The following is a 17,521-nucleotide window of genomic DNA, read 5'->3' on the forward strand; positions in this document are numbered from 1 at the left end:
ATTTCTGTTCTTAGTACCTTCGCTCCAAGACAGAGCAGCATCGGAGTGCAGCGTCAACCCCACCATTCTGCTTCCCCGTCCCCCCCAAATACTCCAGCCTTGGATGTTGTACAGTACTCACCGTGGGGAGAGTAGACCCGGAGGTTGATGGGGACAGAGGAAATCCCCTTGTTGGAGCCGGTAACCCGGTCTGTCTCAGCCTCGATCTCCAGACGTATTTCTTCGAAGTCGGTGAACTTCTTCCCTTTGCAGTGTAGAAATTCTCCAAATTCTAGTCAAACAACACCAGAAAGTTACAGATTGTCCCTGCTGGGCTGAGGAAACCGTCAAAAGGAATAAGCTGTGGCAAAGGTCTCAACCTCTAGTGCCAGGAGACTAGCAAAGAGGAGGTAACTAAGGTACTACGATCACTACCAACAGCTGAGGGAATCCCTTTCAGCTCAAGCCAGAGAGCTGCTGATTCTCAGTTCATGTCCCAGCAGGGATAGAGTCCTCCCCTTGATATCCAATTAATGATTCAGGTCTTCCTCTGTTGAAACCAAGGCAGCTAAATCTACACCTGTCTGCAGGGATAAACACCATGCACACAGTGCAGTGGAACACAGTGTTTATTGTTGTGTGATCAGTGTCTAGCACTTTGTTAGAGTGTTGGGGTAAATACGGTGTCATCCTCTAGTGGCGAGAGGACCACATTTCTGCTTACCAGTTACTTGAGGAGTAGAACTGCTGGTTTACAGATCTGAGAAACACAGGCTGGGATAAGTATCCCACACTCTCAAGTACTAAGAACTCAATTCTGCCATTGACCCACACCCAGCAGTCCCACTGATTTCAATGAGAATTCTGCACAGGGAACATTGGCAGGGGCTGGCCCTAAGTTACTGGCAGAAAAGATTCTCCTTGTATCTTCATGGTGAAACTTCAGTTCCCACTATGCCTGTCTTAGTTACAGCAGAAGAGTCAATTTTAGCTAATGTGCTCCTGATGTAAATAACTAAGCCCAAATGTCTTCTCTTTTTCTGTAACTGACACGCTGATGCTTAGTTCTCAACGCATTTAAATTACATTACAGTAGAACCTCAGAGTTACGAACACCAGAGTTACAAACTGACCAGTCAGCCACACACCTCATTTGGAATGAGACGTATGCAATCAGGCAGCAGCAGAGACAAAAAAAAAGCGTGTACAGTACTGTGTTAAATGTAAACTACTAACAAAAAGGCAAGTTTTTAAAAAAAATATTTGACAAGGTAAGGAAACTGTTTCTGTGCTTGTTTCATTTAAATTAAGATTGTTAAAAACAGAATTTTTCTTCTGCATAGTAAAGTTTCAAAGCTGTATTAAGTCAATGTTCAATTGTAAACTTTTGAAAGAACAACCATAATGTTTTGTTCAGAGTTACAAACATTTCAGAGTTATGAACAACCTCCATTCCTGAGGTGTTCATAAATCTGAAGTTGTACTATAGCAAGGGTCGGCAATCTTTCAGAAGTGGTGCGCTGAGTCTTCATTTATTCACTCTGATTTAAGGTTTTGTGTGCCAGTAATACATTTTAACGTTTTTAGAAGGTCTCTTTCTATAAGTCTATAATATATAACTAAACTATTGTTGTATGTAAAGTAAATAAGGTTTTTAAAATGTTTAAGAAGTTTCATTTAAAATTAAATTAAAATGCAGAGTCCACCGGACTGGTGGCCAGGACCCGGGCAGTGTGAGTGCCACTGAAAATCAGCTTGCGTGCCGCCTTCGGCACATGTGCCATAGGTTGCCTACCCCTGTACTAAAGTTACTAATCCTATGGAAAGCTGACTGCTAGGGTTCTCCAGTCTTATCTAGGTCTCATCCATTCAATAAATCATAGCTCTGCAGTCAAGGGAAAGTCATGAGGAGCTTGGTGAAGCCTCCTAATAAATTCAGCACAAGCTGATGAGAAGCACTTTGCTCCTGAACATTTAATGCAGCCTAGATTTTAAATAGCTGAAATGAAAGTACTATTTTTATGGGGACATATTCCAAGTTGCTTTCTCACATTGAATAGTACCACTGATTTCAGTGGGACTGCTCTCAGAATAAAGCAGAACTCATGCTGAGTACAAGTATCAAAACCTGGCTCCTAGTGAGTTTAGTGCTGGCAAAAAGTGCCAAATTGACAGCCGTGTAGACTGCTGTCTTCTTTCCCACAGAACAGGGATAGCACGGCAAGGGTCTGCCAATGAACTTCTATCCCAAACTGGAGGGGCCTCTTCTAGGAGTGAGGGGGGAGTTCATCTCCATGTCCCATTCAGTCCTTGGGCTCTTCTCAGATTGTCAACAAGTTTGCCCATTTTTTGTCAACTGTGGTGGTGGGTTTTGTGATGGGGAAACAGAGTGAGAACCCCCAACTTGTTTCACGTTGGCCACCCAAAGTGGGTAAGATTTTCAGTATACTCGGATTATATTCCTATAGATTAGCCATAACACGTATTAGAGGTTGGCAATGAATATTTTTTCTGTCTGGGATATAGCAATACAGAAAATGTTGGTGTCTGCCGAGAGGGAAGATTATACCTCACTCCATTCCTTTGTGCTATGTGCTGGGTTAGGATGGGGGTGGAGATGGCTCACATACCTGTTGTAGAGTTTACTAGCTGCAGGACCAGTGGGCGTCTGGTGACAATGCCTGATCCACGGGGCAGGAAGTCCCTAAAATGAAATAGGAAGTTTTTGATGAGTGATGGCTTCCTTCGTTCAACCTTTTCATGGCTTTGCTGCCTTTAGAAATTCAGAGATTCTAAAGCAGAGAGTCTTAGCCAGAGAAAGAGAGCAACAAAATTCGAGGCACTGGAAAACAAAACTTCCCTCCCCCAAGGAAAATAAAGGGTTATGGGGGAGATTTCCAACAATACCGACAGGGTGTAGGAGCACAAGTCCCCTTTGAGTCAATGGGACATGTGCTCCTAAATCCCTTAGGCATTTCTGACAAACTTAATAAACTGATTTCCACAGAGCTCTACCTCAGCATTAACATCCTCTGCAATACTGGAGAGACCTTTGTCTCCCACTTGAGAATGCTAGGGAACATGGTACTGCCATAGCTCGGAATGCTGGAGAGGCCTGCACCACCAACAGCCCTGCTCCAGAATGCTGGGAAGGCCTGTACCCTCCTCCTCCCCGCCCCCCCTTGTCCTCCTGCAGTGAACGTGCAGTATTTCTGTGTCAATCTAATGAAGCTCCCTATAATCAAGGAGCAGATATCTGGGTTTGGGGAATGAATCCAGGTTTAACCAAAAAAAATTGAAGGGAGAAATCCAAGCAACACCGGGTGCCTCCTCAGATTCTGTGAGTGCAGTGTTACCCTAAAGAGGGTTGGGCTAGTTAGTGACTCACGCAAGCCCTGCATTTTGGATTTAGAGGACAGACTGCATTGCTCAAATACGGATACGGTATATGATCCTTCTGGAACAAAATCCATAGCAGCCAAGGGCTTGCCTCCACCCAGGCCTCCTCCTGACTGACTGCTCAGAGCCAGGAACTGCTGCCAGGTCATCAGCAACAGCAGCTCCTTCCAAAACCAATTCACCAAATGGTGAAATTATTAGAATACAGGACATTTCAGGGAAGGAAGGAAGCCCGTCTACATCCATTTCCTAATGCTGACTTAGCAGCCACAGCCCATGAGCTTTTTTTTTTTTTTTTTTTTTTCTTTTTCATCCAAATGCTTCTCTCTCTTTTTAAAGCTAGGCATACTCATAGCATCCACTGATGACCTTGCTAGTTTAGGGACAGATTTTCAAAAGTGCTCAGCCATTTCCATTGCTCTCAATTGCAGCTGCTGATGCTGAGCACTTCTGAAAATCTGACCATTTTATTTCAATGCCTAAATGGGGATGGCATCCTTTTGAAAATCGGGCTCCTATTCCATATATAAGCTACATTCTTTGTGAAGAAATCCTGCCTAAGTTCCATCAGTTCTAGGCCCCAATTCCCCCCCCCCCCCCCCCCAACACTAGTTTGACAGTAGTGTAACATCACTGACTTCAGCAGAGCTACTCCCGATGTACAGTGGCATGGGCAGACAGACCCCAACATTTTAAGTCCTTGTTCTTGTCCTGCTATTGGAGAGAAGGTTAAGAGAGATGAGATGGCCTTGTGTTTCAGTCAATAGAGTGAGACTCAGAAAATCTGTTTTTAATTCCTGGCTTGCCCACAGACTTCCTGTCTGGCTTTATGCAAGTCATTTCACTTCTCTGTGCCTCCATTTCCCCATCTGTACAATGGGGGTAAGAATATTTTCCTATCTCAAGGGCCGCAGTGAGGATGAATTCAGGAAAGCTTGAGAAGTGCACAGCTACTGCCATGATGGGAGGACATAAAAATAATTAGATAATCCCTAAATCCAATGGCTCTATATCATAGCAGGTGAAAATCTGTTGTCAATTGTAATGTAATTGTAGTGTAAATCTGGAGTAACACCATGGAAGTCAATGTAGTTGCACTAGATTTACACCACTGCAACTGAAAGGAGAAAGTAACCCATTCTCAATAGTCCAGTCCTTTCAGAAATCTATGTTCACTGAAGTCTTCTTTTCATTTCCCCTTTCCCAAAGAATACAGCCCTAGTTTCTCTATTCCACTGGGATTACAGATAAGACCTTTGAGTCTCTGTATCATTCTAGGTAGGTAGCTACGGCCTCGTCTCCATTTATATAAAACATTGTGGGCAATATTCCAAATAAAGTCCCACTCTAGTGTTACAATAATTTCCAGTGACATAATTGACGTCAGTATTTATATGTCCCAGAACTCTACTGAGTTGTTCTTTTTAACTGTGATTATATCATGAGTGAATGATATCATATTACTACATAGTCCCTTCTCCAAAACACTGGTAGAATATATAAGGGCCCGATTCTGCATGTTACCAAGCACCTTCAGCAAAATGTCAAGTGCCCTAAATTCCCATGTAGTAGAGGGCGATGCGGGCCCTCAGCACCTTGCAAGATCAAGCCCTAACTGAACAAAATTGCTCTTCATGCTGATCTTTGTGTCTCTCTCTGCCCTGAAGCTTGCTTACTATTAATACTTTATATGGATATGGTGTGTTTAACCTTATACTCTGCCCTTTGATAGTTTTTCATCCTAAAATCTCATATTGCTTCAAAGTTGTGAATTCAAAAAGCCTAACATTACTCCTGCGGCTCATGTGGCTTGTTTGGTAGAAGAATTTTGCAGAAGTGCATTCGGGGTGCCGGCCCTTGTGTCCTGTAACTGTGGTACCCCCCTCCACTTTGGCTGGGTTGCCCTAGAGTAATAGAGGTACCGTTGGACTTCCTACTACCTTGGAGGCTAGCTTGACGCCTTCTCGGCTTGGTAAGACCTGCCAGAGCATACGCTCCACAGTTCTTCACTGCTGAACCCCGTTCACCCCCACACCAATCCTGAGGTAGGGAGGTAGGATTTTGTGGGGTATTACTCCTGTGAAGTAGATAAATGTTTCCCCAGTTTTACAGAGAAGGAAACTGAAGAACCTAGAGTTTATGGTAAAAGGTTTCCAGCTTGGGAGTCTAAAGGTGTCTACACAGGGAAATCTTGTTCCAATGAGATTGTCCTACCAATAAATTTCCCCATGTAGACAAGATTTAAGGTTAGTCACCTAAATCAGCAGTCTGGCTTTAATCTATTTGCCTGGGTGAAAATTAGCACAATTTGGTCCCTAATACAGAGAGAGGAATTTGGGCCCCCACCTCTATATTAGCAGAGAATGTGTGGAGCGTAACCTGCACGGCTCCTATTGACTTTAACAGGAGTCAGGTGGCTCTAATGCTGCACAGCCCTTTGAAAAAATAGCAAACAGTGTAATGTCAATGAAAACAACTTCATGAAATTTACACCGAGAAAATGAAGGAGATCCTTTGGCTGGTTGTTTCAGTGATGAATATTATTTCTTCCTTGACTACCCATCTGCTTATTTCCCTCTCTGCTGACTTCTGGACAGATTCCCTCTTCCCACAATATGCCTGTTCCTTCCCCCTGGTGCTTGTCTTTCCGGCAATACATCAGTGCCCCTCCTGCTTAGGGGGAGCCCATTCCACTGGTGGAACCCTACAGTTAAGGACTGGTAAATGCTATAGCTAGCTGGCTGCAGGCCAGGCCAGGCAGAAGGCAGGGTGAAGAATGGTTGTCTGCCTCTTGCAGCAGGTTTAATAAACTGCTCCTGTAAATGAAGTACACTGACAGAGGCAGTACAGCACTGATTACCTGGTTAGTTAGTAGCTTCCTTGAAAGAGGTGTTAGGCCCAGTTAACAGGAAGGGGAAGAACTGTATTAGCACCAATTTTGTTCTCTGCTTTGGAAGAAGGAATGTGAAGTGATGAAATTAAATCAGAGACAGGGAATCAATACAGGAGACAAGGACAATTACATTCCAGATGACTTGGGCAGACAAGAGCAAAAGGGTTAGATAAACTGGCTTATTCTATTCCATGAAGGAAATGTAAGGTAATGAGGCTAGGGGGGGGAAATAGAAGCTAGAAAACTATGCCTTCAGTGATAAGATGCTACAGAGCTCTGAGCAACGAAATGATGAGGGCATTTCAAGTTCTAAAACAAAGGAGACCCTGGTGTGCTATAAAAGCAGTGTAATCTCTACATCTCATTACATGAAACACTGTACAAAATGTGGTGTCTGAAATATGATATTAAATTAAACAGGAAGCTGCTGTCTTGAACACATGACACAAAGTGGAGTGGAGAGAATCTTATATTACCTAAAAAAATAATTATTTTTTTTTTATGTAACGGCCCTGAAAATAACTTTGACACTTTCTGACTTCCAAAGCTTTTGAATGGGAGCTGAATTTTCTCCATCCTACACTGCATCATCAGCTTAGGGTTCCTGCTGGGAAGTATCACTGCCCCCTCCCCGACCCCCATTGAAGGAGACAGCAATCCTATTCACATAATGGAGGTACTGATTTTCCATATATATTTGACTTGATTATTGGCTCCTACAGTTCCAAGAACGAAGTTTAAGGTACCAGTTTTAGGTAGCCATCTATATCCATACGTTCTATCCAGTTCCATTCAGAGAAATATAGGACTATGAACAAAGATATGAGACAATGAAGGAGGAAGCCCTCCTTGCTCATATGGTGCAAAGTAACAACGAGGGCCGTGACCTGAGATAACACTCATTATAATACTTCGCACCTTTCATTATTCTCACAGCAACCCTATGATATGGGGCAGATATTGTTTGTCACATTTTACAGAAGGGGAAACTGAGGCAGGAATGCTAACTGTTTTGCTCACAGAGGAAATGGATGTGAGTGCTGGGACTATAGCTCAAGAGTTCCTGGTTCCCAGGTCTGCATTTAGATTGTTACATCACCCTTCCTACTCTCATACAGTAGAGCACTGGCTTGTGATGGGCAAATTGGATTAAGTGGCCTAATAGGTCTTGTTCACCTCTAATTTCTATTCCAAGACAAAAAAGTATGTTAAAATAGAATTAGGGTTAAGAGTATGAGTATCAGTAATTTAAAAATAAAAAACATTAGAGGGACATATTAAATAGCCCCACATGAATAATTGCAAACCCATGAAATTCAGAGTTAAGGCAACACTTTAAAGAAACGTGTTAAGGTATGGAAATGCAATTAAGGCAACCTTAACTCTGCCTTATAGTGATGCCATGCAATAAATACCATTATGATCAAGGCATTTTAGTGTTTGTAGGCTCAGATTAAATTAGACTGGTTTCTACAGATATTCGGGTTTTTTAACATATTTTGTTCCTTCTGTAACTTCTATGAAATATATATTTGACTATCTAGGGTATTATAACTTGTTACTGACGTTACCCTAAATCCAGTGTTTAAGACAAGGTGACGATCCTTAATAAAGAGAAGTATTTGAATATAAGTGTTAAATACTTTGGGATCCTACAGGATGAAAGGGGCTATTGTATTGTTATGTAGGAAGGTCTAAGTATATTGTTAATGGTTGCCAGCAAGCAGGTTCTTTGATCTATACACAATTACAGACCTGATTAAAGCTGATGAGTGTGCTAACCATCCCTAATTCGGGCTAAATGGAAGGAGCAGTTAAATGCCCCTTTATGTAGTGGTAGCTGGAAACCATGACCCAAGGCAATGGGCAGCCCGGCAAGGGGATTGGAAGCTAAGTCATGTGGGTTGAGGGGATCCCTGAGTCTGACTGCAAAATGCAAGAGCTAGAGAATTGATTGGTTGTAATTGTGCATATCTGTATGTGTGGTGTTGGGCAGAAAGTGAAGGAAGCAGTGGGGAATGTGACCCTGGAAGGAAGATGAGACACAGAGATGCTTATGGGCACAGCACTCTTTGGAGAGGCAGTCTTGGATTTCTGTCTGCTGTTGTTAAGAGTTCAGGAAACAGGACTTTGTGTATGTTCTTTGTAAATAAACAGGATTGCACCAAAGAAAGACCCAACTTGTATCATCAGTTTCTCTTCCTAACAGAAACAACTCTGCAAGTCTCTGAATGCTGGCTAACTGCTCAGGCAAAAAGTTTTTTTATTAAGTAGGAGGTGATTATTAAAGCTTTGCATGAGGGAATAAGTACCCTGATTCCTCAATGGTCTGATTCATCGCAGAAGGGGGCACATTGGGTATATTGTGCTCGGTTCTGAAGCTTTGTTATAAATAGGATATTTTAGAGCAGATACAAAAGAGAGGAAGAGGAATGATAAGGGACTTGGGGAGAAAAACCACATACTTAAGACTGCTACTTCCATTCTTGCTAAAAGTGAATTCATTTGCTGCTCTAGTTGTGTGAATTGAACTGTGCTCAGTCAGCAGAGGTTTGGTGACTGTCCATAACATCGGGATTAAATGTCACTGTAACAGATACAATATCTGAAACCGACAAGCCTGTGCCCTTGTGACCCTGCCATTCTGGGTGTGACGTTGCACTCCATAATGTTTTGTGGAAGTACGCTTATGAGTGTAAATATGATGTAACTGGAATATGCTTTATGCAAAAGGTCTCTTGTAAGGTATGATTACAAAGCGAAAGGTATCATTACCCACGAAAGCTTATGCCCAAATAAATTTGTTAGTCTCTAAGGTGCCACAAGTATTCCTTGTTGTTTTTGCTGATACAGACTAACATGGCTTCCACTCTGAAACCCATTACAGAGGTTATAACCTACCGAATATATTCATCCTATTTGTATGAATGTATCATCCTTGTATCTGAAGCTAGAAATATGAAGTATAACTCTGAGGTCCTATTGTAATTATGCAAAGTGTGGGCCATTAATGGCGGTTTAGAATCTTGATGGCTCCCACTGACTAGGACAATTGGTTGTAAATAGTTTATTTACCTGCAAGCTTTCCTGTACACGTGTGTGCCAGCCCCTGAGTAATGAAGAATGGAGTCTTACAGTGACATGTGACCAAGTAACATGATACTGGAATCCATCTTAAACCTTGTGCTTTTCCATTTAGAAGGAGGGGTGGGGACCCAGAGAGACAAAGGATTCCCGCCTTGTGCCAAAGCTATAAAAGGGGGTGGAGCAGAACAAAGGGAGTCCCAGTCATGAGAGAGCCCTGCTTTTCACCTAAGATGCCTGCTGGAACTAACAAGGACTGTGTCAGGGGAAAGGATTGGGCCCAGACTAGGAAGGAGTCTAGTCTGTGAAAGAAGCTTAATAGAACATCTCTGAGGGTGAGATTTACCTGTAATCAGTTTCTTAATATATTAGGTTTAGACTTGCATGTTTTGTTTTATTTTGCTTGGTAACTTACTTTGTTCTGTCTATTTTTACCTGGAACCACTTAAATCCTACTTTTTATACTTAATAAAATCACTTTTGTTTATTGATAAACCCAGAGTAAGGGTATGTCTACACTACATGCCGAATCAGCAGGCAGCGATCGACCCCCGAGCGCTCTCCTGTCGACTCCTGTACTCCACCGCCGCGAGAGGCGCAGGCAGAGTCGACAGGGGAGCATCAGCAGTTGATTCACCGCAGTGTCTTCACTGCAGTGAGTAGGTCTAAGTACGTCGACTTCAGCTACGTTATTCACGTAGCTGAAGTTGTGTAACTTAGATTGATCCCTCCCGCCCGCCCCCGCCAGTGTAGACCAGGCCTAAGTGATTAATACCTGGGGGAGCAAACAGCTGTGCATATCTCTGTATCAGTGTTATAGAGGGCGGACAGTTTAGGTGTTTACCCTATATAAGCTTTATACAGAGTAAAACGGATTTATTTGGGGTTTGGATCCCATTGGAAACTGGGTGTCTGGGTGCTGGAGATAGGTGACCTGCTGAGCAGTTTTTGGTTAAAATCTGCAGTTTTGGGGGCGTGGACCAGACCTGGGTCTGTGTTGCAGCAGGCTAGTGTGTCTGGCTCAACAAGGCAGGGTTCTGGAGTCCCAAGCTGGCAAGGAAAATGGGCTCAGAGATGATCTCAGCACATCTGGTGACAGTCCCAAGGGGGTCTCTGTGACCGAACCCGTCACACTGTGCACTCAGATACTCAGTTCAAGGCTGTTGGATTAGAAAGAGAAGACACTCGATGGCTGAACCAATACAGAGGGATACTACAGCTCCCTCCTTACAATGGAAGAGGATCTGTTGCATTTGACTGTCCCATTTCAACATCTTCTGTCTGTAAGTTGAAACTTACATCTCTCTGTCAGTTTCCCTTCTTCTCAAAGTATGTAGGAGCCAAGTCTACTTTTAGCTGCCAATTACTTAAATAAGGATGTACAGACCCTTTGAGGCTTATGAAGGCAGCCTTCCTAGGCCAGTAATACCCAATTTCAGATTTGCCTACAAAAATACCTGTGGAACAGGACAGAGACACTATCACTGATGAGGTGGGGAGGAAGTGGTCTCAGGGAACTTGACTAGATCACACTGCACATCAATGGCAATCAAGAATAGAATCCAAATCTCGCAGAACTCCAGCCAAAGTTGTGAGCCGTCTGGTTTACATCTTCAGAAGGTCATGTGGTAGGTGTAGCACATGATACACGCAAGCACAGTGCACAGCCGTCTAATATGCTATTTCTTTTTTTTTAATAACATGAGAAATCACAAAGCCATACAAATAATAAATCCTATAGGCATTTCCCTGCCTCAGTTTCCCCACCCCTCCAGAGTGGCATTTCTCTGCCTCGGTTTCCCCACCCCTCCAGAGTATTCTTTGGGCTGAGGTCAGAGTCAGCGGGGGCCACCCAGCATCCTTTTGCTGCTGCAGTGCATGGCTTGTATTCTCTCATCAGCTCGCTGTTGTTCTCTGTGACCTGGCTGATTTGTCCTGTTCTCCTTTCCTGCGCAAAACTTCCTGTATGGCTATTTGAGCCTTCCCTCTCTGAGTCCTTTTTAAACTTCTCCTTCGTCACCTCTGTCTCTTGGTCTTGTTGCCGGTAATTTTCTACTCTCTCCACTTTTACCCTCCCTGCAAACAACTTGAGGGAAGTATCTTTTGGCTTCAGCTAAGCTGTTGTCGTTCAGGTGTTTCCAGCTGGATAGGCGGCCATTAAATTCAAATGACCCACCATTGTCCCTGGAATGGCAGAGACTGACATAGTTCTGCCTGTCCATGGTGGATTTGACATTTAAATTTAGGTATTAATTGAAACAGCAGTTGTCATAGTGACAGCTTCATAACATCAACCAGAATTCATAAACTGTACAGACAGATTTTCCAAATTGCCACATGAGTAAAACAATCATTCTGATCTGATGGCATATATTATAGGTTCGTGGATGAATTATTAACCATTGGAGCAATTTACCTTGGAATGTGATGGATTCTCCATCACTAGACCAGTTTAAATCAAGACTGTAGTCTAGCTCAATCAGAAGTTATGGGTTTGATGCAGCAATCGCTAGGTGAACTTCTCTGGCTTGTGTTATGCAGGAGGTCAGAGTAGATGATCATAATGGTCCCTCCTGGCCTTAAAATATGTTAATCTAATCAGCTGAAGTAATATCAGGTTGCAAAACAAACTCATTTTCCACCCCAGAGCAGCTTGGCCTCATTACATAGATTCGTACTGAGTATCTGATGTGTTTTAACCCTTTGGTTCTGACACAGGGGAGCCTCCCTAAATTTAAAAAGGGTTTGATGTTGCAGAGCTCCAGTAGCACCTTTTGAGCACAGAAAGCTAAGCAAGACAGGAAGCCACAGCCTCCTCTCCAGCAGGCTGTCAGCTTCTCCCTGCTTCTTTCTTCCCATTCCTACCAGGATGTTGCTACTTCTGGCCAGCAGTCCTCTGAATCTATCATCGCTATCACCCTCAACTGACTAATGCCACTGGAACTTCTCCATGGCCAGCCAACACAACTCCATATCACACAACTCTTCTCAGTTGACTATCACCCATCACTCCTCTTCAGCACCCTGACTCTTCCTCCAGCCACCCGCCTGCCTCTCCTGTTGACCCTGTTCTAGGTCCTGCCTTCCCACTTTTCCTCATCTGCAACTGCTTTCTCCCACAATCCTGTCTTCTGGCTAGCCAGTGCTCTTGTCCTTCTCCAATCCCTTAGACTAGTGGCTCTCAACCTATTTACCATTGTGGGCCACATATGCAGCTCTCTGTGTGTTATGTGGGCTGCATCCACACAATATATATACTACCTGTATGGGCCAGAGGATGTCACATGGATCGGAGCCAGGGCCGGCTCTGGCATTTTTGCCGCCCCAAGCAAAAAAAAAAAAAAACCCGTTCAGGGCGGCCGGAACGGCAAAGCAAAAGGAGGGTGGCCGGAGCCAGGGTGCAAACTTTCGGTGCCACTTACTTGGCGGCTCACAGCTGCCTCCCCCGGCTGCGCTGGCTAGCGGGACTCCCTGCGCTGCAGATGTGCCCCAGGCAGCAGAGTGCGCGCCCCAGCTAGCAGGGGGGAGAGAGAGAAGGGGGGCGGCCAGGGCTTCCTTCAGCGGGGCGCTCACCACTCAGCCCCTCCCGCCGCGCCGCCTGCCGGAAGGGCTCCACGCTGCTCCTGCCTGCAGGTGAATTGAAGGTCGGCGGGGAGGGAAGGACGCGGGCTGCCGGGCTTGGTGCAGACCTGGCACCGTCTGGGGCAGACGGAGCATGCAGCCCGCTCCCAGCAGGGCGCTCCCCTCCTCCGTGCCGCCGCCCCTTACAGGGCGGCCGGAGCAGCAAACCAAGAAAAAAAAGGGTGGCCGTGTCACCCTAGGATTGGACGGAATGCCGCCCCAAGCACAAGCTTGCTCGGCTGGTGCCTGGAGCCGGCCCTGGTCGGAGCTGTGTGCTGATTGGGCTGCAAGCTGCCCACAGGTTGAGAACCTCTGCCTTAGATAGTGTGTCCAGTGGATCCCTCTGGCTGATAGGGTTAAATCCATCACAGCCTATTATAACACATTTCTTATCTGCATAATATGGTACCACTGCTACTTGTGTGTGTAATATGGTACCGGCAACACAATTGGATACAATGGGTCTTTATTTCTGTGTACACGTATCACTTATTCTGTGACACTGGTCATATTACTGCATACAATGATTCATTATTTCAGAATACTTGAGTGCAAATGGTACTCCAAATCAAGTCAGAGACAATAATTCATGAATGTCAGAATACACACATGACAATGGAAACAAAATTAGACACAATGGGCCTCTACTTCCACTGCCTTGCATCTTGAGTCACCATTTACACCAATGTAAATTGGGTGTAAAACACTCATTCTGATCTGATGGCATATATTATAGGTTCGTGGATTAATTCTCTCAGCCCGAGATAACCAGAGGTCGGTGGTGCTCCTACCCTGAAGAACGCCCTCTATACCAGTAGCTGAGGGGGCTGGCGTAGAGGTGCTGCTGCAACTCTGATGCAACCCAGGTATTCTCCTTACTGGGAACCTAGAGATTCTCCTTGTGTAAATCCAGCTTTCTGCAGCACTGGAATGGGGCTAGAATCTGGCCCAGTTAGACTCACTTAGACCAACTTACATCCAATGCATAAGGGAATCTAAAGCTTGGTCTACATTTAAAAGTTGGGACACACACACACACCCTTGACTGACATAGCTATACTGCCCTAACATAGTTATACTGCTCCAGTGTAGATGCTTCCGCTGACATTACTAATCGTTTGGGGAAGTGATGTTCCTATACCGACAGAAAAAACCCTTCTGTCAGGATAGGCTGCATCTATGATACGGCGGGGATAGCTATATCGACACAGCTATGCCTGTATAGTCTCCATAGTGCAGACATACCCTTAGTCAGTGTAACTTACACAAAAGGAGTCAGAAGGAGGTGTACATTAATTTAGGGAGAGGACTACTTTAATTTAAACCTTCTTACACCCTCCATCTAACTACTCTTGTTACTACATTCCTCTCCCCTGGCAAGCTCTGACACCCTGCAAGCTTGCTCAGGTTGTGTCTTCACTGCAAAAAAGGTGTGTGTATACAGTGAGGGCTGGTCTACACTGGGAATTTACATCGGCATAGCTACATCTCTCAGGGGGTTGAAAAAGCCACACTCCTGAGATATGTAGCTATACTGACCTAATCCATGGTATAGGCAGTGCTACGGTCGATGGAAGAATTCTTCTGTCGACCTATTGACCAGGGCCGGCTCTACCTTTTTTGCCGCCCCAAGCAGCGAAGCAAAGAAAAAAGAAAAAAAAGCAGCCGCACCAGTGCCGCCGAAGAAGAAAAAATGAAAAAGCTGCCGCCAAACTGCCACAGAAGAAGAAAAAAAGATAGAGCTGCCGCAGAAGTGCCGCCGACAAAGGAAAAATGAAAAAGCTGCCGCTGAACTGCCGCCGAAGAAGGCGGGGGGGGGGGAAGTTGGAGTGCCGTCCCAAGAACGGACGGAGTGCCGCCCCTTCAGATTTGCTGCCCCAGGCACCTGCTTCCTTAGCTGGTGCGTAGAGCCGGCCCTGCTAGTGACCTTCTCTTGGGAAAGTAGATTATCTCTGCCGATGGGAGAAGCTCTTCCACTGTGTCGCTGTAGCATTTCAAATGTAGACACTTAGACCTAAGAGAGCTGACTTGAGATAGCTGTCTCAATGTAAAATCCTAGTGGAGACAAGGCATTGCAGTTTTTAACCACAACTAGTTACATCAAGGTAAAAGTTATCTCTGCCTTGTCGCCAGTAGGATTTTACAGTGAGATTGGTAACTCAGGGTAAAAACTTGATTTTGCAGTGAAGACAGCCTCAGATGCACGTCCAAAACTGACCTTATGATTCTATCATTATAAACTTTTTCTATGTTTCCTTTCCTTTCCTACTGTGGCAAATGTGCAGGATATTTGTATCTACAGGAGCTCTATCACCCTTGCGGTCTACCCATCTCTCTCTCAAATCACGTATATTTCACTTGGAAGAGCTGTGTACATCAAACAAAGTAAATACACACACAGACTGAATAAGAAGTAGCCATATCTTATTACAAACACACAAATGCAGTACCGCAAAGAAGAAGAAATAACTACATCTGAATTGCACATTTCTTTTGTGATGGGCTATAAAATCATTCTCTAGGTTGCCAGTTAAAAGCAAGTGCAGGTCAGCAATGAGCTAAAGCTCATAGGCTGCCAGATGGCCATGTGAAATGTGTTTGGTGGTCTCAGTCTGATTCCCAATGAACAAGTGTGCATGGCACAAGAACTACCGTTATAATTGGCACTAAATGACATTTCTGCTGGCAGCCTCCACACAGAGGCCAAGGACTGAACTGACTATGAAGAATGAACTCCCCTCCAAACCATAGGAGTTCTCTCTCTGTGTTGGGGCTGAAGCACAATTGTAGGAAAACTTGCTCTGTGCTGTACTTTTCTGGGAATGCACAGAGGATGACAGTAACCAGGTTGCCAATCTGTCACCACCTACCTGTACTATTTTCACACAAGAGACTGGACCTTTTCCCTAACACAGGCTGAGTGGGCTGTACCTATCTTGATTTGACTCAGATACATTATGATGTTTACCTGCTACTGTATATTGTACTGGGTGGCACCTGTACATGTCAATTTCTTCCTTCCTATTTCTGATGTCAGAAACCTCCAATGTTATAGGGATGTATTTAAAAAAAACGACGACGTTGCTTTCTTTCCCCGGGGTGTGGGGTGTCAGATTTGGGGTTTACCATCTTGACACTGTCCCTTTAAACAAAGCCACCCATTCTGTCCTACCCCAATCAGAGACCTCTAAAGTCAACTACAATGACTTGTTTAAGGCAATTGCAGGCTATGAGGGGTTAGATAATCAGAGAGAGAGAGAGAGAGAGATGTGACCAGAGCAGTAAATCTTCACATATATACTAAATCAACTGACTGTAATGGCATGCTCTTGAAACTCGGTGTGTTAGCTGCAGTTGCTGGATTCAGAATGTAGTCTGTGTGGCTGCTCTTAAGCAAAACCATCAAACACAGAAAAAAGGAAAACCATGTGGCAATTTTTGCATAAGCAGCTTCTACACAAATATATTTATCTCCCCTCCCCCACCCGGCACTCCCACCTCTTCACTTCCCAAGAGTCCTAAATCCTGCTTCTCTGAACTAACAGCTTATCTCTGGCTGCACAGACCAGCTCCCAGGAGCCTTTGCAGTCATTTCCTCTCTTTATCACCCACTCTCTGTCCACCTCTCCTTTCTTTGTGTCTCTCTCAACTCTTTCCTGCCTGTGCCTCTCTACTGGTCATCAGGATAAGGGGCCAGGTTTTCCAGTCACTTGTATTGGTGTGAATCCCTGAGCTTGATTTTCCTCCCACACCAGTTTTGCACTGGTCTAACTCCATTGACTTCAGTGGAATCACTCCTGTTCTACACCAGGGAAGAGAAGAATCAGACTCACTGGGTTAGATTCAAAGTTCTGCTATGACCCCTTTGCACCAGCCTAACTGGTGCAGGACAGGTCTAAACTCAGTTTAGGGGACCTCTGCCAAGTGCAGAGCTGGCATCACCAGCTCTGTGCCACTTCAACAGGAGCCCTCTCGTGAAGGAGGCATTCAGGGGCAGTCTAGAGAAGGGCCAGGACATTCGTATGTCCCAGCCATTATGCACCCTTGTACTGGCCCAGGGGAGCCATTGCAGCAGGGGCATAAACTAGCCTGCACCAGGGTCTGAACTGACACCGGGATGAATTTGCCCTATTGACTTCAACAGAATTATTCACACTGCTGTAAATCCAGAGTACTTCCACTGAAGTCAATGATGTTACGCTGGATTTACATTGATCCTAACAGCAGAATCAGGCCTCACAGTTCTCAATGACTGGGATGAAGGTAGACATAGTGCATCCCTTACCCATATGCCACTGACACATTCCTGCATAGAGCAAAACCTAAATACACAAATAATTATATTATAACAACTACTAGGGGGCTGCATTACACAACATAATGTGGGGACTTCCGACATGAAGCTTCCATTCTGTCCTTAGCTGATCCTGCCTAACGTATGAGCTAAAGTCCCTATGCACAGAGAGGTGAGGTAAGGACAAACTAAATGCCTTTACTTGGAATTTCCTTGTTTTGGAGGATTTAAGTTAGATCCTACAAATATAT

The 17,521-nt window shown here is 44.6% G+C and overlaps 1 protein-coding gene across 19 annotated transcripts in view; it reads right to left on the reverse strand.

Annotated features, from left to right (window-relative positions):
• The window catches only part of DNM1 (dynamin 1), a 109,977-nt gene that overhangs the window by 73,742 nt on the left and 18,714 nt on the right, over positions 1–17,521 (reverse strand). For all 19 annotated transcript variants that reach the window (XR_010593556.1, XR_010593551.1, XR_010593554.1 and 16 more), the window contains exons 2-3: positions 2,610–2,683; positions 122–271 (exon numbers count right to left, since the gene is read on the reverse strand). Coding sequence is in view for 13 of the 19 variants with exons in the window: in XM_024106120.3 (XP_023961888.1) it covers positions 122–271; positions 2,610–2,683 (224 nt within the window). In the remaining 6 variants the exon portion in view is untranslated. The remainder of the gene's footprint in view (positions 1–121; positions 272–2,609; positions 2,684–17,521) is intronic.

This window comes from Chrysemys picta, chromosome 18 (genome assembly GCF_011386835.1).
Source record: "Chrysemys picta bellii isolate R12L10 chromosome 18, ASM1138683v2, whole genome shotgun sequence".
Classification (NCBI taxonomy): Eukaryota; Metazoa; Chordata; order Testudines; family Emydidae; genus Chrysemys; species Chrysemys picta.